Source organism: Carcharodon carcharias, chromosome 17, assembly GCF_017639515.1.
Source record: "Carcharodon carcharias isolate sCarCar2 chromosome 17, sCarCar2.pri, whole genome shotgun sequence".
Lineage (NCBI taxonomy): Eukaryota > Metazoa > Chordata > Chondrichthyes > Lamniformes > Lamnidae > Carcharodon > Carcharodon carcharias.
In genome coordinates this window covers 52,569,378-52,590,972 of record NC_054483.1, presented here as the reverse complement: position 1 = coordinate 52,590,972, position 21,595 = coordinate 52,569,378, and the positions used below count along the sequence as shown (strand labels likewise).

The 21,595-nt window shown below is 56.3% G+C and overlaps 1 protein-coding gene across 1 annotated transcript in view; it reads right to left on the bottom strand.

Annotated features, from left to right (window-relative positions):
- The window catches only part of ank3b (ankyrin 3b), a 754,597-nt gene that overhangs the window by 187,120 nt on the left and 545,882 nt on the right, over window positions 1–21,595 (bottom strand). Inside the window, exons 5-6 of the mRNA XM_041209573.1 lie at window positions 4,365–4,463; window positions 2,276–2,461 (exon numbers count right to left, since the gene is read on the bottom strand). Coding sequence (XP_041065507.1) covers window positions 2,276–2,461; window positions 4,365–4,463 — 285 coding nt within the window. The remainder of the gene's footprint in view (window positions 1–2,275; window positions 2,462–4,364; window positions 4,464–21,595) is intronic.

Below are 21,595 nucleotides of genomic sequence, written 5' to 3'. Positions count from 1 at the left end.
GGTTAGAGAGAGAACGGGGGGCCATAGGTTAGAGAGCGAGAGACAGAGAGAGAGACAGAAAGAGAGAGGGCCACGGGTGAGAGAGAGAGAGGGGGGGGGGCGATAGAGAGAGAGGCGGCCATGGTTTAGAGAGAGAGAGAGAGAAAGGGGGCAATGGTTTAGAGAGAGAGAGAGGGGGGGGCCACAGGTTCGAGAGAGAAAGGGAGCCATGGGTTAGAGAGAGAGAGGGGCCACGGGTTAGAGAGAGAGAGAGAGTGAGAGAGAGAGAAGGGGGGCCACAGGTTAGAGAGAGAGAGGGAGGGCCACGGTTAGAGAGAAAGAGGGAGGGCCATGGGTTAGAGAGAGAGAGAGAAAGCGAGAGAGGGCCATGGGTTAGAGATAGAGAGAGAGAGAGTGAGAGAGGGAGGCCATGGGTTAGAGATAGAGAGAGAGAGAGAGGCAGCCACGGGTTAGAGAGAGAGAATGAGGGGGCCACAGGTTAGAGAGAGAGAGAGAGAGAGTGAGAGAGAGCGGTCCATGGGTCAGAGAGAGAGAGGGGGCCACGGGTTAGAGAGAGAGAGAGAGAGTGAGGGAGAGCGGTCCATGGGTCAGAGAGAGAGAGGGAGCCACGGGTTAGAGAGAGGGAGAGAAAGAGAGAGAGTGCCACAGGTTAGAGAGAGAAGAGAGAGAGAGAGAGAGAGAGATGGAGCATGGGTTAGAGAGAGAAAGGGGGCCATGGGTTAGAAAGAGAGAGGGGCCACGGGTTAGAGAGAGAGAGAGAGTGAGGGGGCCACAGGTTAGAGAGAGAGAGAGAGTGAGGGAGAGCGGTCCATGGGTCAGAGAGAGAGAGGGAGCCACGGGTTAGAGAGAGGGAGAGAAAGAGAGAGAGTGCCACAGGTTAGAGAGAGAAGAGAGAGAGAGAGAGAGATGGAGCATGGGTTAGAGAGAGAAAGGGGGCCATGGGTTAGAAAGAGAGAGGGGCCACGGGTTAGAGAGAGAGAGAGAGTGAGGGGGGCACAGGTTAGAGAGAGAGAGAAAGAGAGAGGGCCATGGGTTAGAGAGAGAAAGAGGCAGCCATGGGTTAGAGAGAGAGAGAGAGAGAGGGGGCCACAGGTTAGAGAGAGAGAGAGAGGGGGCCACAGATTAGAGTGAGAGTGAGAGAGGGCCAAGGGCTAGAGAGAGAGGGGGGGAGCCACAGGTTAGAGAGAGTGAGAGAGAGAGAGAGAGGGGGCGAGAGAGAGAGAGGGGGCCATGGGTTAGAGAAAGAAAGGGGGCCATGGGTTAGAGAGAGAGAGAAAGTGAGAGAGGGCCACGGGTTAGAGATAGAGAGAGAGAGAGGGGGGGCCATGGGTTAAAGAGCGAGAGAGAGGGGGCCATGGGTTAGAGAGAGAGAGAGGGGGCCACGGGTTAGAGAGAGAGAGAGAGAGAGAGAGAGACAGAGACTGAGAGAGAGCGAGAGAGTGAGAGAGGGGTGGAGAGAGAGAGCCACGGGTTAGAGAGAGAGATAGAAAGGGGGCCTTGGGTTAGAGAGAGGGACCGGGGGCCATGGGGTAGAGAGAGGGAGGCCATGGCTTAGAGAGAGAGAGAGCGTGGGTCATGGTTTACAGAGCGAGAGAGAGAGAGAGAGAGGGCCCCACGGGTTAGAGAGAGAGAGAGAGAAGGGGGGCCTCGGGTTAGAGAGAGACAGAGAGGGGGCCACAGGTTAGAGAGAGAGAGAGAGAGGGGGCCACGGGTTAGAGGGAGAGAGAGAGTGAGAGAGAGAGGGGTCACAGGTTAGAGAGAGAGGGGGCCACGGGTTAGTGAGAGAGAGAGAGAGAGAGTGAGAGAGAGAGAGAGAGAGGGGGGGGCCACAGGTTAGAGAGAGAGGGGGCCACAGGTTAGAGAGAGAGAGAAGGGGCCACAAGTTAGAGAGAGAGGGGGCCACGGGTTAGAGAGAGAGGGGGCCACAGGTTAGAGAGAGAGAGAAGGGGCCACAGGTTAGAGAGAGAGAGAGAGGGGGCCACAGGTTAGAGAGAGGGGGCCACAGGTTAGAGAGAGAGGGGGCCACAGGTTAGAGAGAGAGGGGGCCACGGGTTAGAGAGAGAGAGAGAGGGGGCCACGGGTTAGAGAGAGAGGGGGCCACAGGTTAGAGAGACAGAGAGAGAGAGAGAGGGGGGGGCACAGGTTAGAGAGACAGAGAGAGAGAGAGGGGGGGGGCACAGGTTAGAGAGAGGGAGGAGGCCACAGTTTAGAGAGAGAGAGAGAGAGAGCGGGCCACAGGCCGCAGCAAAGCATGCAAGTGGTGTACGAGGATTACCTTGGACTCCACATCAGCGTTGTGGTCGTTTTGTAGGAGAAGAGCAGCAGCTTTGGTATCATCCTTGCGAGCAGCAATGTGCAGGGCTGGCAGGCGGACCTTCCCCTTTGTGTCGTTCTCGAGCAGCAGGGAGACCACCTGGTCATGGCCTTGCTGCAGCGCGACTGCCAGTGGCGTAAAGCCATCCTGCAGCGGGGGAAGAGAAAAGGCAGAATGATTTCCCTGGCACTGACGGTGTGCAGGACTCCTCTACCAAGAAAGTGGTGAGATTGTGGAACTTGGGGCCAAGATGAACAGTATGAATACATTTAAGGAGAAGCTAGTTAAATGCACCAGTCATAAAAGAATAAAAGGTTATGCTAATAGGATTTAGATGAAATGGGGAGGGAGGAGGCTTGTGTGGAACATAAACACTGGCACAGAGCTGCTGGATAGAATGATCTGTGCTGTAAATCCCATGTAAAAATTTAAGTATCTCGCCATTTAACAACAATGTTTGAGCTCAGCTTTATCAGGATGATTGCTCTTCATGTGAAGGAGGTTCCCAGCACCCAGAGACTGGACAGTGGCTGTCAGGGAGGCTCTCTTTCCCTGGAGGGATTTTGAGTTCATTACCTTCACCTCAGCAAGAGCATTCAATTCTGTTTTTACCTTTGGGGGCCACACAGCTCTGTACCAGCAAGCCTTGGACAACACGTGCCGATGTTTAAATTCATGTTCCTATTCATTGGCATTGCAGAATTTGACTAACTGGATTGCTCTTTCAAAGAGCCTGCAGCAGTATGCTGGCCAAATGGCCATCTTCTGTGCTGCAAGATCCTATAATCATAAGCAAACTTGCTTACAATAACAGATATTAAGTCCTCTGATCTGGAGTTTCGCTCATGCATTCTATTTCATAATAGTCACCAGATAGTCGTTTGGTAGCACAGAACTTGAATATTGCTGGAAAAAAGAGACATGTTTAAGCTTTATGTCTTGCACTCATCAGTTCACCTCGCAAGAATACCAATATAAGGAGAAAATACCAAGTTATACTGTATGTGAAAAGAGTGCTGATTGGTTGAGAAGTTGGCAAATGCGGATCGTATCAAACAGCATGTCCCAGCCGCTGTGCACACAATGGGCAGGGTACAGACTGTACCCAACCAGCCTGTGCTTGCAAAACTCAAAACAGTCTCCAACACTAGATGTGATTCCGCGATTGAACAACATTTGCCAAATAATCCTCAGTGTGCTAAGAATTACACGGGCAACCAATTTATGAGTGTGGCACATTTGCATGTACTGGAAGCTACATATATTAATACACAGGGCCCTGTTCTTTGCAGACAGAAAGAACGTGTACACACATTACACTTGTTTCGGCTAAACAAAATAAGTGACAGCCATTCGCTGACTCATTCCTCAGGGCAATGCCTTGACCAACCAGGGTCAAGCTGCCTGGTTTAAATATCAACAATGCTTAACAGTTAACTGTCAGTCACCATCACCATTCTCCATGGCAATGCCACTTGCCAACCAAGCAGCATTCTCTTCACATACAGTATAAATTGCTGTTTTCCCCTTATATTGGTATTCTTGCGAGGTGCCTTGAAAAGTACAAAACAAAAAACTTTGACATGCCTCTTCTTTCAGCAACGTTCACCAGATAAGGAACTCATGAGTTAAAGGGATGATTACCCCGTTGTGGATCTTGGGTTGGAGCAGTGCTTGCAGTGGGTTCAATCCCCATGGAGATCTGAGTTTATAATATAGCCTGACACTCCACCACAGTACTGAGGGAGGGCTCTACTGTCAGAGATGCCGTCTTCCAGACAAGACATTAAATTGGGGTCCTGTCTGCTCTCTGAGTTGGCTATAAAAGATCCCATGGCACCATTTGAAAAAGCGCTGGAGAGCTCTCTCTGGTGGGAGATATAATTGTCTTGGGTTTATCAAATTAAAAATGTCCCATGTGACCCATCAAGACAAATGCGACTGAGGAAATTCTTTCTACGCCGTGTGTCCCATTTTCATGTCTTTTTAAGTAAGGCTGAAGAGTAACGCTATATCAATCAAGGCAGAGAGAATAAAGATGTGGAGATACCTCAGTTGCGATGCTCTGACTTGCACCATTGTCCAGGAGAAACTTTACAACTTCTAGATGATTCTCCTGTGCAGCCATGTATAAAGGAGTAAAGCCATTCTGCAAAAGATAATGTATTTTCATTATACAATTGAGGGAGAAGAAGTCCCATTTAGTCAGTCTACATAGCCATTGAAGCTGAGCCCTTTCTCTTGAAGAGAATTTTGTCCCAAGGGTGACTGGTCTGCTTGCTCTACACAAACTGACAGAGATGCAGCACGTGACCCACATTTCCTGATGGTGTTTCCAACATTTGCAATATTTTGCGCCTTATTTTGAAGTTTTTGGATTCTGAATATATCCAGTGCGCGAAGCAGTTGGAGAGAAAATCAGGGAGAGCAGACTGGCCATGGCCTAATTTATGGGGGGAGCTGGCTGGAGGTTCCCCCATCCTTTCTGTCCAACTGATCTTCTCAGCCCAGGGAGCAGGTGGGGGGAATTTCAAACTAACAACAGAATGAAAAGACACAAACTGGAGAAGTCGGATTCCTGTCAGTGTGCCTTGGAGTCAGGGGGCAGGTAAGAGGGGAACTCCCAGCAGCTATTACCAGACGAAGGAGCTGACACTCTCCTCTATCTATCTCAGGCTTCAGGATGAAGTTGCAGAGTGGGCCGAATGGCATTATTGGACCCAAATCTGCATGTATAATTTGGAACCTGACTTCCTTCCTGTGGACATCCTGCTCGTCTGCTCGAAAGAGCAGTTTAAGATCGGGATCCATCAGGAAGGGAGCAGGATAAGAGGGGTTCAGTAAGGAGTCACGTTATTTTAATGACCGTTCCCCTCCCCCAAACAAAACAGCTCCCACGAATTAAAATTGGGGTCAGAGCATTCGTCACCATCTGTGAATAGACGCAACATATCCAGTTTTAATCGAAGTTTAAAACTAAAGAGTTATCTTGACAATATCAGTGTGAGCCCTAATCCTGACAATGCTTAAACTGCTGCCCAGGGGGCAGTTTGATCAAGGGCCAGCTCCCCCTGATCTGTATCCAGTGCCAATATACAGCAAGCCTGGCTGCAAAGCCGTCTGATGTTCATGTGCATGCAATTGGCTTCCAGTGCAGGTAACTGGAAGGGCCATGGAAGAAGTTAAGGGACAGTGCCCATCGCACCTGGAGCAGAAAAGGGGTAAATAATTAGTGCCAGCTTCTCTTCTGCATCGCACCAGTTTCTGGAATGCCATTGGGAACAGGACAGAGGACAATTGGCCATTTTAGCTCATTTGTCATCATATAACTGGAGAATATTTCAAGTAGAGAATTTTTTTTATCAAAAACAATTGTGGAACAGCAGTATAGGAATTCTATTAAAATAACCAAACTTAACTAAATCAATGCATTGAATTTACTTTCAGAGATCTTCTGTTTCATAATGTCAGGACAATTCAAGTTAGGTACCAAAATAACTGCCGGCGCGACATTAGTCGTCTCAATTTCTCTGCTCCTCTCACCCATTCTAACCTGTCTCTCTCTGAACTTACTGCACTCCATTCTCTCAGGTCCAACCCTGACATTGTCATCAAACCCGCTGACAAGGGTGGTGCTGTTGTTGTCTGGCGCACTGACCTCTACCTCGCGGAGGCTGAGCGTCAACTCGCAGACACTTCCTCCTACCTCTCCCTGGACCATGACCCCACCACTGAACATCAAGCCATTGTTTCCAGGACTGTCACTGACCTCATCTCCTCTGGGGATCTCCCTCCCACAGCTTCCAACCTGATAGTCTCCCAACCTCGGACGGCCCGCTTCTATCTCCTACCCAAAATCCACAAACAGAACTGCCCCGGTAGACCGATCGTCTCAGCTTGTTCCTGCCCCACAGAACTCATTTCTCGTTATCTTGACTCCCTTCTCTCTCCCCTTGTCCAGTCCCTTCCCACCTACATCCGTGATTCCTCTGACACCTTACGTCACATCAACAATTTCCAGTTCCCTGGCCCCAACCGCTTCCTCTTCACCATGGACGTCCAATCCCTCTACACCTCCATCCCCCACCAGGATGGTCTGAGGGCCCTTAGCTTCTTCCTCGAACAGAGGCCCGAACAATCCCCATCCACCACTACTCTCCTCCGTCTGGCTGAACTTGTTCTCACACTGAACAACTTCTCCTTCAACTCCTCTCACTTCCTCCAAATAAAAGGTGTGGCTATGGGTACCTGCATGGGCCCCAGCTATGCCTGTCTCTTTATGGGGTATGTGGAACATTCCTTGTTACAGTCCTACTCCGGCCCCCTTCCACAACTCTTTCTCCGGTACATCGATGATTACTTCGGTGCCGCTTCATGCTCTCGTCAGGACTTGGAAAAATTTATTAATTTTGCTTCCAATCTCCACCCCTCCATCATTTTCACGTGGTCCATCTCTGACACTTCCCTTCCCTTCCTTGACCTCTCTGTCTCAATCTCTGGTGATAGACTGTCCACCAATATCCATTACAAACCCACCGACTCCCACAGCTATCTCGACTACAGCTCCTCACACCCCGCTTCCTGTAAGGACTCCATCCCATTCTCTCAGTTCCTTCGCCTCCGTCGCATCTGTTCCGATGATGCTACATTCAAAAACAGTTCCTCCGACATGTCCTCCTTCTTCCTTAACCGAGGTTTTCCACCCACGGTCGTTGACAGGGCCCTCAACCGTGTCCGGCCCATCTCCCGCGCATCCGCCCTCACGCCTTCTCCTCCCTCCCAGAAACATGATAGGGTCCCCCTTGTCCTCACTTATCACCCCACCAGCCTCCGCATTCAAAGGATCATCCTCCGCCATTTCCGCCAACTCCAGCATGATGCCACCACCAAACACATCTTCCCTTCACCCCCCTTATCGGCATTCCGTAGGGATCGCTCCCTCCGGGACACCCTGGTCCACTCCTCCATCACCCCCTACTCCTCAACCCCCTCCTATGGCACCACCCCATGCCCACGCAAAAGATGCAACACCTGCCCCTTCACTTCCTCTCTCCTCACCGTCCAAGGACCCAAACACTCCTTTCAATGAAGCAGCATTTCACTTGCATTTCCCCCAACTTAGTCTACTGCATTCGTTGCTCCCAATGTGGTCTCCTCTACATTGGAGAGACCAAACGTAAACTGGGCGACCGCTTTGCAGAACACCTGCGGTCTGTCCGCAAGAATGACCCAAACCTCCCTGTCGCTTGCCATTTCAACACTCCACCCTGCTCTCTTGCCCACATGTCTGTCCTTGGCTTGCTGCATTGTTCCAGTGAAGCCCAACGCAAACTGGAGGAACAACACCTCATCTTCCGACTAGGGACTTTACAGCCTTCCGGACTGAATATTGAATTCAACAACTTTAGGTCGTAAGCTCCCTCCCCCATCCCCACCCCCTTTCTGTTTCCCCCTTCCCTTTTTTTTCCAATAAATTATAAAGATTTTCCTTTTCCCACCTATTTCCATTATATAAATAAAAAAAAAACCCCACTAGAGCTATACCTTGAGTGCCCTACCATCCATTCTTAATTAGCACATTCGTTTAGATAATATCACCAACTTTAATTTTAACACCTATGTGTTCTATTGTACTATTGTCGTTGACATCTTTTGATGATCTGCTTCTATCACTGCTTGTTTGTCCCTACAACCACACCCCCCCCCCCCCACCTCTTTGTCTCTCTATCTCTCCGCCCCCCACACACACACCTTAAACCAGCTTATATTTCAACTCTTTCTTGGACTCGAACGCAAGTTCTGTCGAAGGGTCATGAGGACTCGAAACGTCAACTCTTTTCTTCTCCGCCGATGCTGCCAGACCTGCTGAGTTTTTCCAGGTAATTCTGTTTTTGTTTTACCAAAATAAATCCTTGTACTTTTAAAAAATATTTTGAAAAACTAACCACCTGTGTTTGTTTCCTTCACTGTGTGAAAGACAATGTGCTCAGGGCTAATCTGTAATCTTAATAGAACCTCTGCACGTGTGCTGGAGGAGTCAGCTGATTCATTTTCTCTCATTTTAATGTGAAGCCAACTTCCATTTAATAGAAAGTGAAACGTCAGATTGTGAGTGTAATGTGCGGTCGTCAATCAAATATATCTTTATCCTCATTTAATATCAAAACCCATTTGTTTCGAAGCCATCCTGTGGAGCCCAGCTTTCTATTCAGCATTCCAGGCATGTACCAATGCAGTTAGACAGACACGGGGAAACTGAACTGAAGATCAAAGGTCATGTATATCTTTAGTGCTTCTTTTGAAATTGAAGTTAACACGCAACTGCAGTGTAAAGTAGATTAGGTTTCGGAGACCATATTGTAAGCTCCATCAACCAGTCAGTGGGCTACAAAATATAAATACAGCCAGGTGTTGGCACTCTGCAAAGTCACTAGATTTCACAAGTCACCTGACATTCTAACTTTCCGGTAAATGTTTAACTACTTTCCAATACATCCCATAACCAGAGAAATGGTACTTCAAATTTTCCAAAGTGTTCAAGACACATAGGAACAGGAGGAGGCCATTCAGCTCTTTGTTTCACCCATCAGTGAGATCATGGCTGATCAATATCATAACTGCATTTGTCCCTCTTAGTTGCATAAACCTTTACTCCTCTTGCTAACAAAACTCCATTAATCTCCGGGCAGGGTGGGTGGGGGTGGAGAGTTCCAGGTTTCCACTACCCTGTATGTGAAGAAGTGCTTTCTGGCAACACCCCCGAGTGGCCTGGCACCAATTTTAGGTTCTGCCCCTTTTGTTCTGGACTCTCCCAGCGAAGGAAATTGTTTCACTGTTGACCCTGTCAAATCCTTTAATCAACATAAACATCTCAAACTGATCACCACTTAAACTTCTATAGTCAAGGAAAGGCAAGCTCAGTATATGCAACCTGTCTGGATAACTTTACCCTTTCAGCCTTGATATCATTCTGGTAAATCTGCAATGCAGGACACAAGACACAAAGGGAGAGCAATGACTCCCACCGGGCTGGGGGCTGTACACACGCAAAGGGGGGGGGGGGGGGGGATGCTGTACACACGCACACACACACACCCAGGGTGGGGCTGTACACACACATACACATACACACAGGGTGGGGCTGTACACACATATACACACATTGGAATGGGCCTGTACAGGCTAAGGTGTGGGGCGGTACACAAACCCGTACTGGGGTAAGACTGTACGCACACACACACACTCACAGGGGTGGGGCTGTACACACACACACACACACATGCTGGGGTGGGACTGTACACGCACACACACACACTGGGGTGGGACAGTACACGTACACACACACGCTGGGGTGGGACTGTACGCACGCACATGCTGGGGTGGGGCTGTACACGCACACACAAACGCTGGGGTGGGGCTGTACGCACGCACACGCTGGGGTGGGGCGGTATGCACACACACACGCTGGGGTGGGGCTGTACGCACATACACACGCTGGGATGGGGCTGTACGCACACACACACACGTTGGGGTGGGGCTGTACGCACACACACACACGCTGGGGTGGGGCTGTACGCACACACACACACGCTGGGGTGGGGCTGTACGCACACACACACGATGGGGTGGGGCTGTACGCACACACACACACACACGATGGGGTGGGGCTGTACGCACACACACACGCTGGGGTGGGGCTGTACGCACACACACACGCTGGGGTGGGGCTGTACGCACACACACACGCTGGGGTGGGGCTGTACGCACACACACACACTGGGGTGGGGCTGTACACACACACACACACACACTGGGGTGGGGCTGTATGCACACACACACGCTGGGGTGGGGCTGTACGCACACACACACGCTGGGGTGGGGCTGTACGCACACACACACGCTGGTGTGGGGCTATACGCACACAGACACGCTGGGGTGGGGCTGTACACACACAGACACGCTGGGGTGGGGCTGTACACACACAGACACGCTGGGGTGGGGCTGTACACACACAGACATGCTGGGGTGGGGCTGTACACACACAGACACACTGGGGTGGGGCTGTGCACACACAGACACGCTGGGGTGGGGCTGTACACACACACGCCGGGATGGGGCTGTACACACACACGCCGGGATGGGGCTGTATACACACAAGACGGGATGGGGCTGTACACACACACACACACGCTGGGATGGGGCTGTACACACACACACACACACACACGCTGGGATGGGGCTGTACACACACACACACGCTGGGATGGGGGGCTGTACGCACACACACACACGCTGGGATGGAGCTGTACACACACAGACACGCTGGGATGGGGCTGTACACACACACACACACACACGCTGGGATGGGGTTGTACACACACACACACCCTGGGATGGGGCTGTACACACACACACACACACACACACACACGCTGGGGTGGGGCTGTACACACATACACACGCTGGGATGGGGCTGTACACACACTCACACACATGCTGGGGTGGGGCTGTACACACACACACACATGCTGTGGTGGGGCTGTACACACACACACGCTGGGGTGGGGCTGTACACACACACACACGCTGGGGTGGGGCTGTACACACACACACACGCTGGGGTGGGGCTGTACACACACACACACGCTGGGGTGGGGCTGTACACACACACATACACGCTGCGGTGGGGCTGTACACACACACACACACGCTGGGGTGGGGCTGTACACACACACACACACACGCTGGGGTGGGGCGGTACACACACACACACGCTGGGGTGGGGCTGTACACACAAACGCTGGGGTGGGGCTGTACACACACGCTGGGGTGGGGCTGTATACACACACACACACACACGCTGGGATGGGGCTGTACACACACACACACGCTGGGATGGGGGGCTGTACGCACACACACACACACACACGCTGGGATGGGGCTGTACACACACAGACACGCTGGGATGGGGCTGTACACACACACACACACACGCTGGGATGGGGTTGTACACACACACACACCCTGGGATGGGGCTGTACACACACACACACACACACACACACACACACACACGCTGGGGTGGGGCTGTACACACATACACATGCTGGGATGGGGCTGTACACACACACACACACATGCTGGGGTGGGGCTGTACACACATACACATGCTGGGATGGGGCTGTACACACACACACACACATGCTGGGGTGGGGCTGTACACACACACACACATGCTGTGGTGGGGCTGTACACACACACACGCTGGGGTGGGGCTGTACACACACACACACGCTGGGGTGGGGCTGTACACACACAGACACACGCTGGGGTGGGGCGGTACACACACACACACGCTGGGGTGGGGCTGTACACACAAACGCTGGGGTGGGGCTGTACACACACGCTGGGGTGGGGCTGTATACACACACACACACACACATGCTGGGGTGGGACAATACACGCACACACACGCTGGGGTGGGGCTGCACGCACGCACACGCTGGGGTGGTGCTGTACACGCACACACACATGCTGGGGTGGAGCTGTACGCACGCACACACGCTGGGGTGGGGCTGTACACACACACACACTGGGGTGGGGTTGTACGCACACACACACGCTGGGGTGGGGCTGTACGCACACACACACGCTGGGGTGGGGCTGTACGCACACACACGCTGGGGTGGGGCTGTATGCACACACACGCTGGGGTGGGGCTGTACGCACACACACACGCTGGGGTGGGACTGTACGCACACACACATGCTGGGGTGGGGCTGTACGCACACACACACGCTGGGGTTGTACGCACACACACACACAGGGGTGGGGCTATACGCACACACACACTGGGGTCGGGCTGTACGCACACACACATGCTGGGGTGGGTCTGTATGCACACACACACGCTGGGGTGGGGCTGTACACACACACACATGCTGGGGTGGGGCTGTACGCACACACACACGCTGGGGTGGGGCTGTACGCACACACACACGCTGGGGTGGGGCTGTATGCACACAGACACGCTGGGGTGGGGCTGTAGGCACACAGACACGCTGGGGTGGGGCTGTACGCACACAGACACGCTGGGGTGTGGCTGTACGCACACAGACACGCTGGGGTGGGGCTGGACACACACAGACACGCTGGGGTGGGGCTGTACACACACAGACACGCTGGGGTGGGGCTGTACACACACACGCCGGGATGGGGCTGTACACACACACACATGCTGGGATGGGGATGTACACACACACACACACACACACACGCTGGGATGGGTCTGTATACACACGCACACACGCTGGGATGGGGGGGCTGTACACACACACACACACACACACACACACACGCTGGGATGGGGCTGTACGCACGCACACGATGGGGTGGTGCTGTACACACACAAACACATGCTGGGGTGGGGCTGTACGCACGCATACGCTGGGGTGGGGCGGTACGCACGCACACATGCTGGGGTGGGGCTGTACGCACACACACACGCTGGGGTGGGGCTGTACGCACACACACACGCTGGGGTGGGGCTGTACGCACACACACACATGCTGGGGTGGGGCTGTATGCACACACACACGCTGGGGTGGGGCTGTATGCACACACACGCTGGGGTGGGGCTGTACGCACACACACACGCTGGGGTGGGGCTGTACGCATGCACATGCTGGGGTGGGGCTGTACGCACGCACACACACTGGGGTGGAGCTGTACGCACACACACACATGCTGGGGTGGGGCTGTACGCACGCACACACGCTGGGGTGGGGCTGTACGCATGCACACACGCTGGGGTGGGGCTGTACGCACGCACACACGCTGGGGTGGGGCTGTACGCACGCACACACGCTGGGGCGGGGCTGTACGCACGCACACACGCTGGGGTGGGGCTGTACGCACGCACACACGCTGGGGTGGGGCTGTACGCACACACACATGCTGGGGTGGGGCTGTACGCACAAACACACGCTGGGGTGGGGCTGTACGCAAACACACACACTGGGGTGGGGCTGTATGCACACAGACACGCTGGGGTGGGGCTGTACACACACACACACACGCTGGGATGGGGCTGTACACACACACACACGCTGGGATGGGGCTGTACACACACACACGCTGGGATGGGGCTGTACACACACACACGCTGGGATGGGGCTGTGCACACATACACACACTGGGATGGGGCAGTACACACACACACACGCTGGGATGGGGCTGTACACACACACACATGCACACTGGGGTGGGGCTGTACACACATACACACGCTGGGGTGGGGCTGTTCACACACAGACACGATGGGGTGGGGCTGTACACACACAGACACGCTGTGCTGGGGCTGTACACACACATACATGCTGGGGTGGGGCTGTACACACACACACACACGCTGGGGTGGGGCTGTAAACACACACACACGCTGGGGTGGGGCTGTACACACACACACATGCTGGGGTGGGGCTGTACACACACACACGCTGGGGTGGGGCTGTACACACACAAATAGACGGTGGGGTGGGGCTGTACACACACACACAGGGGTGGGGCTGTTCACACACACACACAAACACGCTGGGGTGGGGCTGTAAACACACACACACACACGCGGGGGTGGGGCTGTACACACACACACACACGCTGGGGTGGGGCTGTACACACACACACACACGCTGGGGTGGGGCTGTACACACACACACACACGCTGGGGTGGGGCTGTACACACACACACACACGCTGGGGTGGGGCTGTAGAAACACACACACGCTGGGGTGGTGCTGTACACACACACACACACGCTGGGGTGGGGCTGTACACACACACACACACACGCTGGGGTGGGGCTGTACACACACACACACACGCTGGGGTGGGGCTGTACACACACACACACACGCTGGGGTGGGGCTGTACACACACACACACACGCTGGGGTGGGGCTGTACACACACATACGCTGGGGTGGGGCTGTACACACACACACACTGGGGTGGGGCTGTACACACATACACACACGCTGGGATGGGGCTGTACACACACACACGCTGGGATGGGGCTGTGCGCACACACACACGCTGGGATGGGGCTGTACACACACACACACGCTGGGATGGGGCTGTACACACACACACATACAAACACATGCACACTGGGGTGGGGCTGCACACACATACACAATCTGGGGTGGGGCTGTACACACACAGACACGCTGGGGTGGGGCTGTACACACACACACACATGCTGGGGTGGGGCTGTAAACACACACACGCTGGGGTGGGGCTGTACACACACACACATGCTGGGGTGGGGCTGTACACACACACATAGACGGTGGGGTGGGGCTGTACCCACACACACAGGGGTGGGGCTGTTCACACACACACACAAACACGCTGGGGTGGGGCTGTAAACACACACACACAAACACACACACACGCTGGGGTGGGGCTGTACACACACACACACACACACGCTGGGGTGGGGCTGTACACACACACACACGCTGGGGTGGGGCTGTACACACACACTCACACGCTGGGGTGGGGCTGTACACACACACACACGCTGGGGTGGGGCTGTACACACACACTCACACGCTGGGGTGGGGCTGTACACACACACACACGCTGGGGTGGGGCTGTACACAGACACACACACACACTGGGGTGGGGCTGTAGACACACACACACGCTGGGGTGGTGCTGTACACACACACACACACACGCTGGGGTGGGGCTGTACACACACACACACACACGCTGGGGTGGGGCTGTACATACACACACGCTGGGGTGGGGCTGTACACACACACACACACACACGCTGGGGTGGGGCAGTACACAAACACACACACACGCTGGGGTGGGGCTGTACACACACATACGCTGGGGTGGGGCTGTACACACACACACACTGGGGTGGGGCTGTACACACACACACTGGGGTGGGGCTGTACACACACACACACACGCTGGGTTGGAGCTGTACACACACACACACGCGCTGGGATGGGGCTGTACACACACACACACGCTGGGATGGGGCTGTACACACACACACACGCTGGGATGGGGGGCTGTACGAACACACACACACACACGCTGGGATGGGGCTGTACACACACAGACACGCTGGGATGGGGCTGTACACACACACACACACACACACGCTGGGGTGGGGCTGTACACACACACACACACGCTGGGGTGGGGCTGTACACACACACACACACGCTGGGGTGGGGCTGTACACACACACACACGCTGGGGTGGGGCTGTACACACACACACACGCTGGGGTGGGGCTGTACACACACACACACGCTGGGGTGGGGCTGTACACACACACACGCTGGGGTGGGGCTGTACACACACACATACACGCTGGGGTGGGGCTGTACACACACACACACACACACGCTGGGGTGGGGCTGTACACACAAACGCTGGGGTGGGGCTGTACACACACGCTGGGGTGGGGCTGTATACACACACACACACACACATGCTGGGGTGGGACAATACACGCACACACACGCTGGGGTGGGGCTGAACGCACGCACACGCTGGGGTGGTGCTGTACACGCACACACATGCTGGGGTGGGGCTGTACGCACGCACACGCTGGGGTGGGGCTGTACGCACGCATACATGCTGGGGTGGGGCTGTACACACACACTGGGGTGGGGTTGTACGCACACACACACTGGGGTGGGGTTGTACGCACACACACACGCTGGGGTGGGGCTGTACGCACACACACACGCTGGGGTGGGGCTGTACGCACACACACACTGGGGTGGGTCTGTATGCACACACACACTGGGGTGGGGCTGTACGCACACACACACGCTGGGGTTGTACGCACACACACACACAGGGGTGGTGCTATACGCACACACACACACTGGGGTGGGGCTGTACGCACACACACATGCTGGGATGGGGCTGTACACACACACACACATGCTGGGATGGGGCTGTACACACACACACACACATGCTGGGGTGGGTTTGTACACACACACACACATGCTGTGGTGGAGCTGTACACACACACACGCTGGGGTGGGGCTGTACACACACACACACACTGGGGTGGGGCTGTACACACACACATACACGCTGGGGTGGGGCTGTACACACACACATACACACACACGCTGGGGTGGGGCTGTACACACACACACACACGCTGGGGTGGGGCGGTACACACACACACACGCTGGGGTGGGGCTGTATACACAAACGCTGGGGTGGGGCTGTACACACATGCTGGGGTGGGGCTGTATACACACACACACACACATGCTAGGGTGCGACAATACACGCACACACACGCTGGGGTGGGGCTGAACGCACGCACACGCTGGGGTGGTGCTGTACACGCACACACACATGCTGGGGTGGGGCTGTACGCACGCCCATGCTGGGGTGGGGCTGTACGCACGCACACACGCTGGGGTGGGGCTGTACACACACACACACGCTGGGGTGGGGCTGTACGCACACACAAACTGGGGTGGGGTTGTATGCACACACACGCTGGGGTGGGGTTGTACGCACACACACACGCTGGGGTGGGGCTGTACGCACACACACGCTGGGGTGGGGCTGTACGCACACACACGCTGGGGTGGGGCTGTACGCACACACACAAGCTGGGGTGGGGCTGTACGCACACACACACGCTGGGGTGGGACTGTACGCACACACACACGCTGGGGTTGTATGCACACACACACACACAGGGGTGGGGCTATACGCACACACACACACTGGGGTGGGGCTGTACGCACACACACACACTGGGGTGGGGCTGTACGCACACACACATGCTGAGGTGGGTCTGTACGCACACACACACGCTGGGGTGGGGCTGTACGCGCACACACACGCTGGGGTGGGGCTGTACGTGCACACACACGCTGGGGTGGGGCTGTACGCGCACACACACGCTGGGGTGGGGCTGTACGCGCACACACACGCTGGGGTGGGGCTGTACGCACACACACACGCTGGGGTGGGGCTGTACGCACACACACACGCTGGGGTGGGGCTGTACGCACACACACGCTGGGGTGAGGCTGTACACACAAACGCTGGGGTGGGGCTGTACACACACGCTGGGGTGGGGCTGTATACACACACACACACACACGCTGGGATGGGGCTGTACACACACACACACGCTGGGATGGGGGGCTGTACGCACACACACACACACACACACACGCTGGGATGGGGCTGTACACACATACACATGCTGGGATGGGGCTGTACACACACACACACACATGCTGGGGTGGGGCTGTACACACACACACACATGCTGTGGTGGGGCTGTACACACACACACGCTGGGGTGGGGCTGTACACACACACACACGCTGGGGTGGGGCTGTACACACACACACACACGCTGGGGTGGGGCGGTACACACACACACACGCTGGGGTGGGGCTGTACACACAAACGCTGGGGTGGGGCTGTACACACACGCTGGGGTGGGGCTGTATACACACACACACACACACATGCTGGGGTGGGACAATACACGCACACACACGCTGGGGTGGGGCTGCACGCACGCACACGCTGGGGTGGTGCTGTACACGCACACACACATGCTGGGGTGGAGCTGTACGCACGCACACACGCTGGGGTGGGGCTGTACACACACACACACTGGGGTGGGGTTGTATGCACACACACACGCTGGGGTGGGGCTGTACGCACACACACACGCTGGGGTGGGGCTGTACGCACACACACGCTGGGGTGGGGCTGTATGCACACACACGCTGGGGTGGGGCTGTATGCACACACACACGCTGGGGTGGGACTGTACGCACACACACATGCTGGGGTGGGGCTGTACGCACACACACACGCTGGGGTTGTACGCACACACACACACAGGGGTGGGGCTATACGCACACACACACTGGGGTCGGGCTGTACGCACACACACATGCTGGGGTGGGTCTGTATGCACACACACACGCTGGGGTGGGGCTGTACACACACACACATGCTGGGGTGGGGCTGTACGCACACACACACGCTGGGGTGGGGCTGTACGTACACACACACGCTGGGGTGGGGCTGTATGCACACAGACACGCTGGGGTGGGGCTGTACGCACACAGACACGCTGGGGTGGGGCTGTACGCACACAGACACGCTGGGGTGTGGCTGTACGCACACAGACACGCTGGGGTGGGGCTGGACACACACAGACACGCTGGGGTGGGGCTGTACACACACAGACACGCTGGGGTGGGGCTGTACACACACACGCCGGGATGGGGCTGTACACACACACACATGCTGGGATGGGGATGTACACACACACACACACACACGCTGGGATGGGTCTGTATACACACGCACACACGCTGGGATGGGGGGGCTGTACACACACACACACACACACACACACACGCTGGGATGGGGCTGTACGCACGCACACGATGGGGTGGTGCTGTACACACACAAACACATGCTGGGGTGGGGCTGTACGCACGCATACGCTGGGGTGGGGCGGTACGCACGCACACATGCTGGGGTGGGGCTGTACGCACACACACACGCTGGGGTGGGGCTGTACGCACACACACACGCTGGGGTGGGGCTGTACGCACACACACACATGCTGGGGTGGGGCTGTATGCACACACACACGCTGGGGTGGGGCTGTATGCACACACACGCTGGGGTGGGGCTGTACGCACACACACACGCTGGGGTGGGGCTGTACGCATGCACATGCTGGGGTGGGGCTGTACGCACGCACACACGCTGGGGCGGGGCTGTACGCACGCACACACGCTGGGGTGGGGCTGTATGCACACACACGCTGGGGTGGGGCTGTACGCACACACACACGCTGGGGTGGGGCTGTACGCACGCACACACGCTGGGGTGGGGCTGTACGCACGCACACACGCTGGGGCGGGGCTGTACGCACGCACACACGCTGGGGTGGGGCTGTACGCACGCACACACGCTGGGGTGGGGCTGTACGCACACACACATGCTGGGGTGGGGCTGTACGCACAAACACACGCTGGGGTGGGGCTGTACGCAAACACACACACTGGGGTGGGGCTGTATGCACACAGACACGCTGGGGTGGGGCTGTACACACACACACACACGCTGGGATGGGGCTGTACACACACACACACGCTGGGATGGGGCTGTACACACACTCACACACACACGCTGGGATGGGGCTGTACACACACACACGCTGGAATGGGGCTGTGCACACATACACACACTGGGATGGGGCAGTACACACACACACACGCTGGGATGGGGCTGTACACACACACACATGCACACTGGGGTGGGGCTGTACACACATACACACGCTGGGGTGGGGCTGTTCACACACAGACACGATGGGGTGGGGCTGTACACACACAGACACGCTGTGCTGGGGCTGTACACACACATACATGCTGGGGTGGGGCTGTACACACACACACACACGCTGGGGTGGGGCTGTAAACACACACACACGCTGGGGTGGGGCTGTACACACACACACACGCTGGGGTGGGGCTGTACACACACACACATGCTGGGGTGGGGCTGTACACACACACACGCTGGGGTGGGGCTGTACACACACAAATAGACGGTGGGGTGGGGCTGTACACACACACACAGGGGTGGGGCTGTTCACACACACACACAAACACGCTGGGGTGGGGCTGTAAACACACACACACACACGCGGGGGTGGGGCTGTACACACACACACACACGCTGGGGTGGGGCTGTACACACACACACACACGCTGGGGTGGGGCTGTACACACACACACACACGCTGGGGTGGGGCTGTACACACACACACACACGCTGGGGTGGGGCTGTAGAAACACACACACGCTGGGGTGGTGCTGTACACACACACACACACGCTGGGGTGGGGCTGTACACACACACACGCTGGGGTGGGGCTGTACACACACACACACGCTGGGGTGGGGCTGTACACACACACACACGCTGGGGTGGGGCTGTACACACACATACGCTGGGGTGGGGCTGTACACACACACACACTGGGGTGGGGCTGTACACACATACACACACGCTGGGATGGGGCTGTACACACACACACGCTGGGATGGGGCTGTGCGCACACACACACGCTGGGATGGGGCTGTGCGCACACACACACGCTGGGATGGGGCTGTACACACACACACACGCTGGGATGGGGCTGTACACACACACACACACAAACACATGCACACTGGGGTGGGGCTGCACACACATACACAATCTGGGGTGGGGCTGTACACACACAGACACGCTGGGGTGGGGCTGTACACACACACACACACATGCTGGGGTGGGGCTGTAAACACACACACGCTGGGGTGGGGCTGTACACACACACACATGCTGGGGTGGGGCTGTACACACACACATAGACGGTGGGGTGGGGCTGTACCCACACACACAGGGGTGGGGCTGTTCACACACACACACAAACACGCTGGGGTGGGGCTGTAAACACACACACACAAACACACACACACGCTGGGGTGGGGCTGTACACACACACACACACACACGCTGGGGTGGGGCTGTACACACACACACACGCTGGGGTGGGGCTGTACACACACACTCACACGCTGGGGTGGGGCTGTACACACACACACACGCTGGGGTGGGGCTGTACACACACACTCACACGCTGGGGGGGGTCTGTACACACACACACACGCTGGGGTGGGGCTGTACACAGACACACACACACACTGGGGTGGGGCTGTAGACACACACACACGCTGGGGTGGTGCTGTACACACACACACACACACGCTGGGGTGGGGCTGTACACACACACACACACACGCTGGGGTGGGGCTGTACATACACACACGCTGGGGTGGGGCTGTACACACACACACACACGCGCTGGGGTGGGGCAGTACACAAACACACACACACGCTGGGGTGGGGCTGTACACACACATACGCTGGGGTGGGGCTGTACACACACACACACTGGGGTGGGGCTGTACACACACACACACACGCTGGGTTGGAGCTGTACACACACACACACGCGCTGGGATGAGGCTGTACACACACACACACGCTGGGATGGGGCTGTACACACACACACACGCTGGGATGGGGGGCTGTACGAACACACACACACACACACGCTGGGATGGGGCTGTACACACACAGACACGCTGGGATGGGGCTGTACACACACACACAC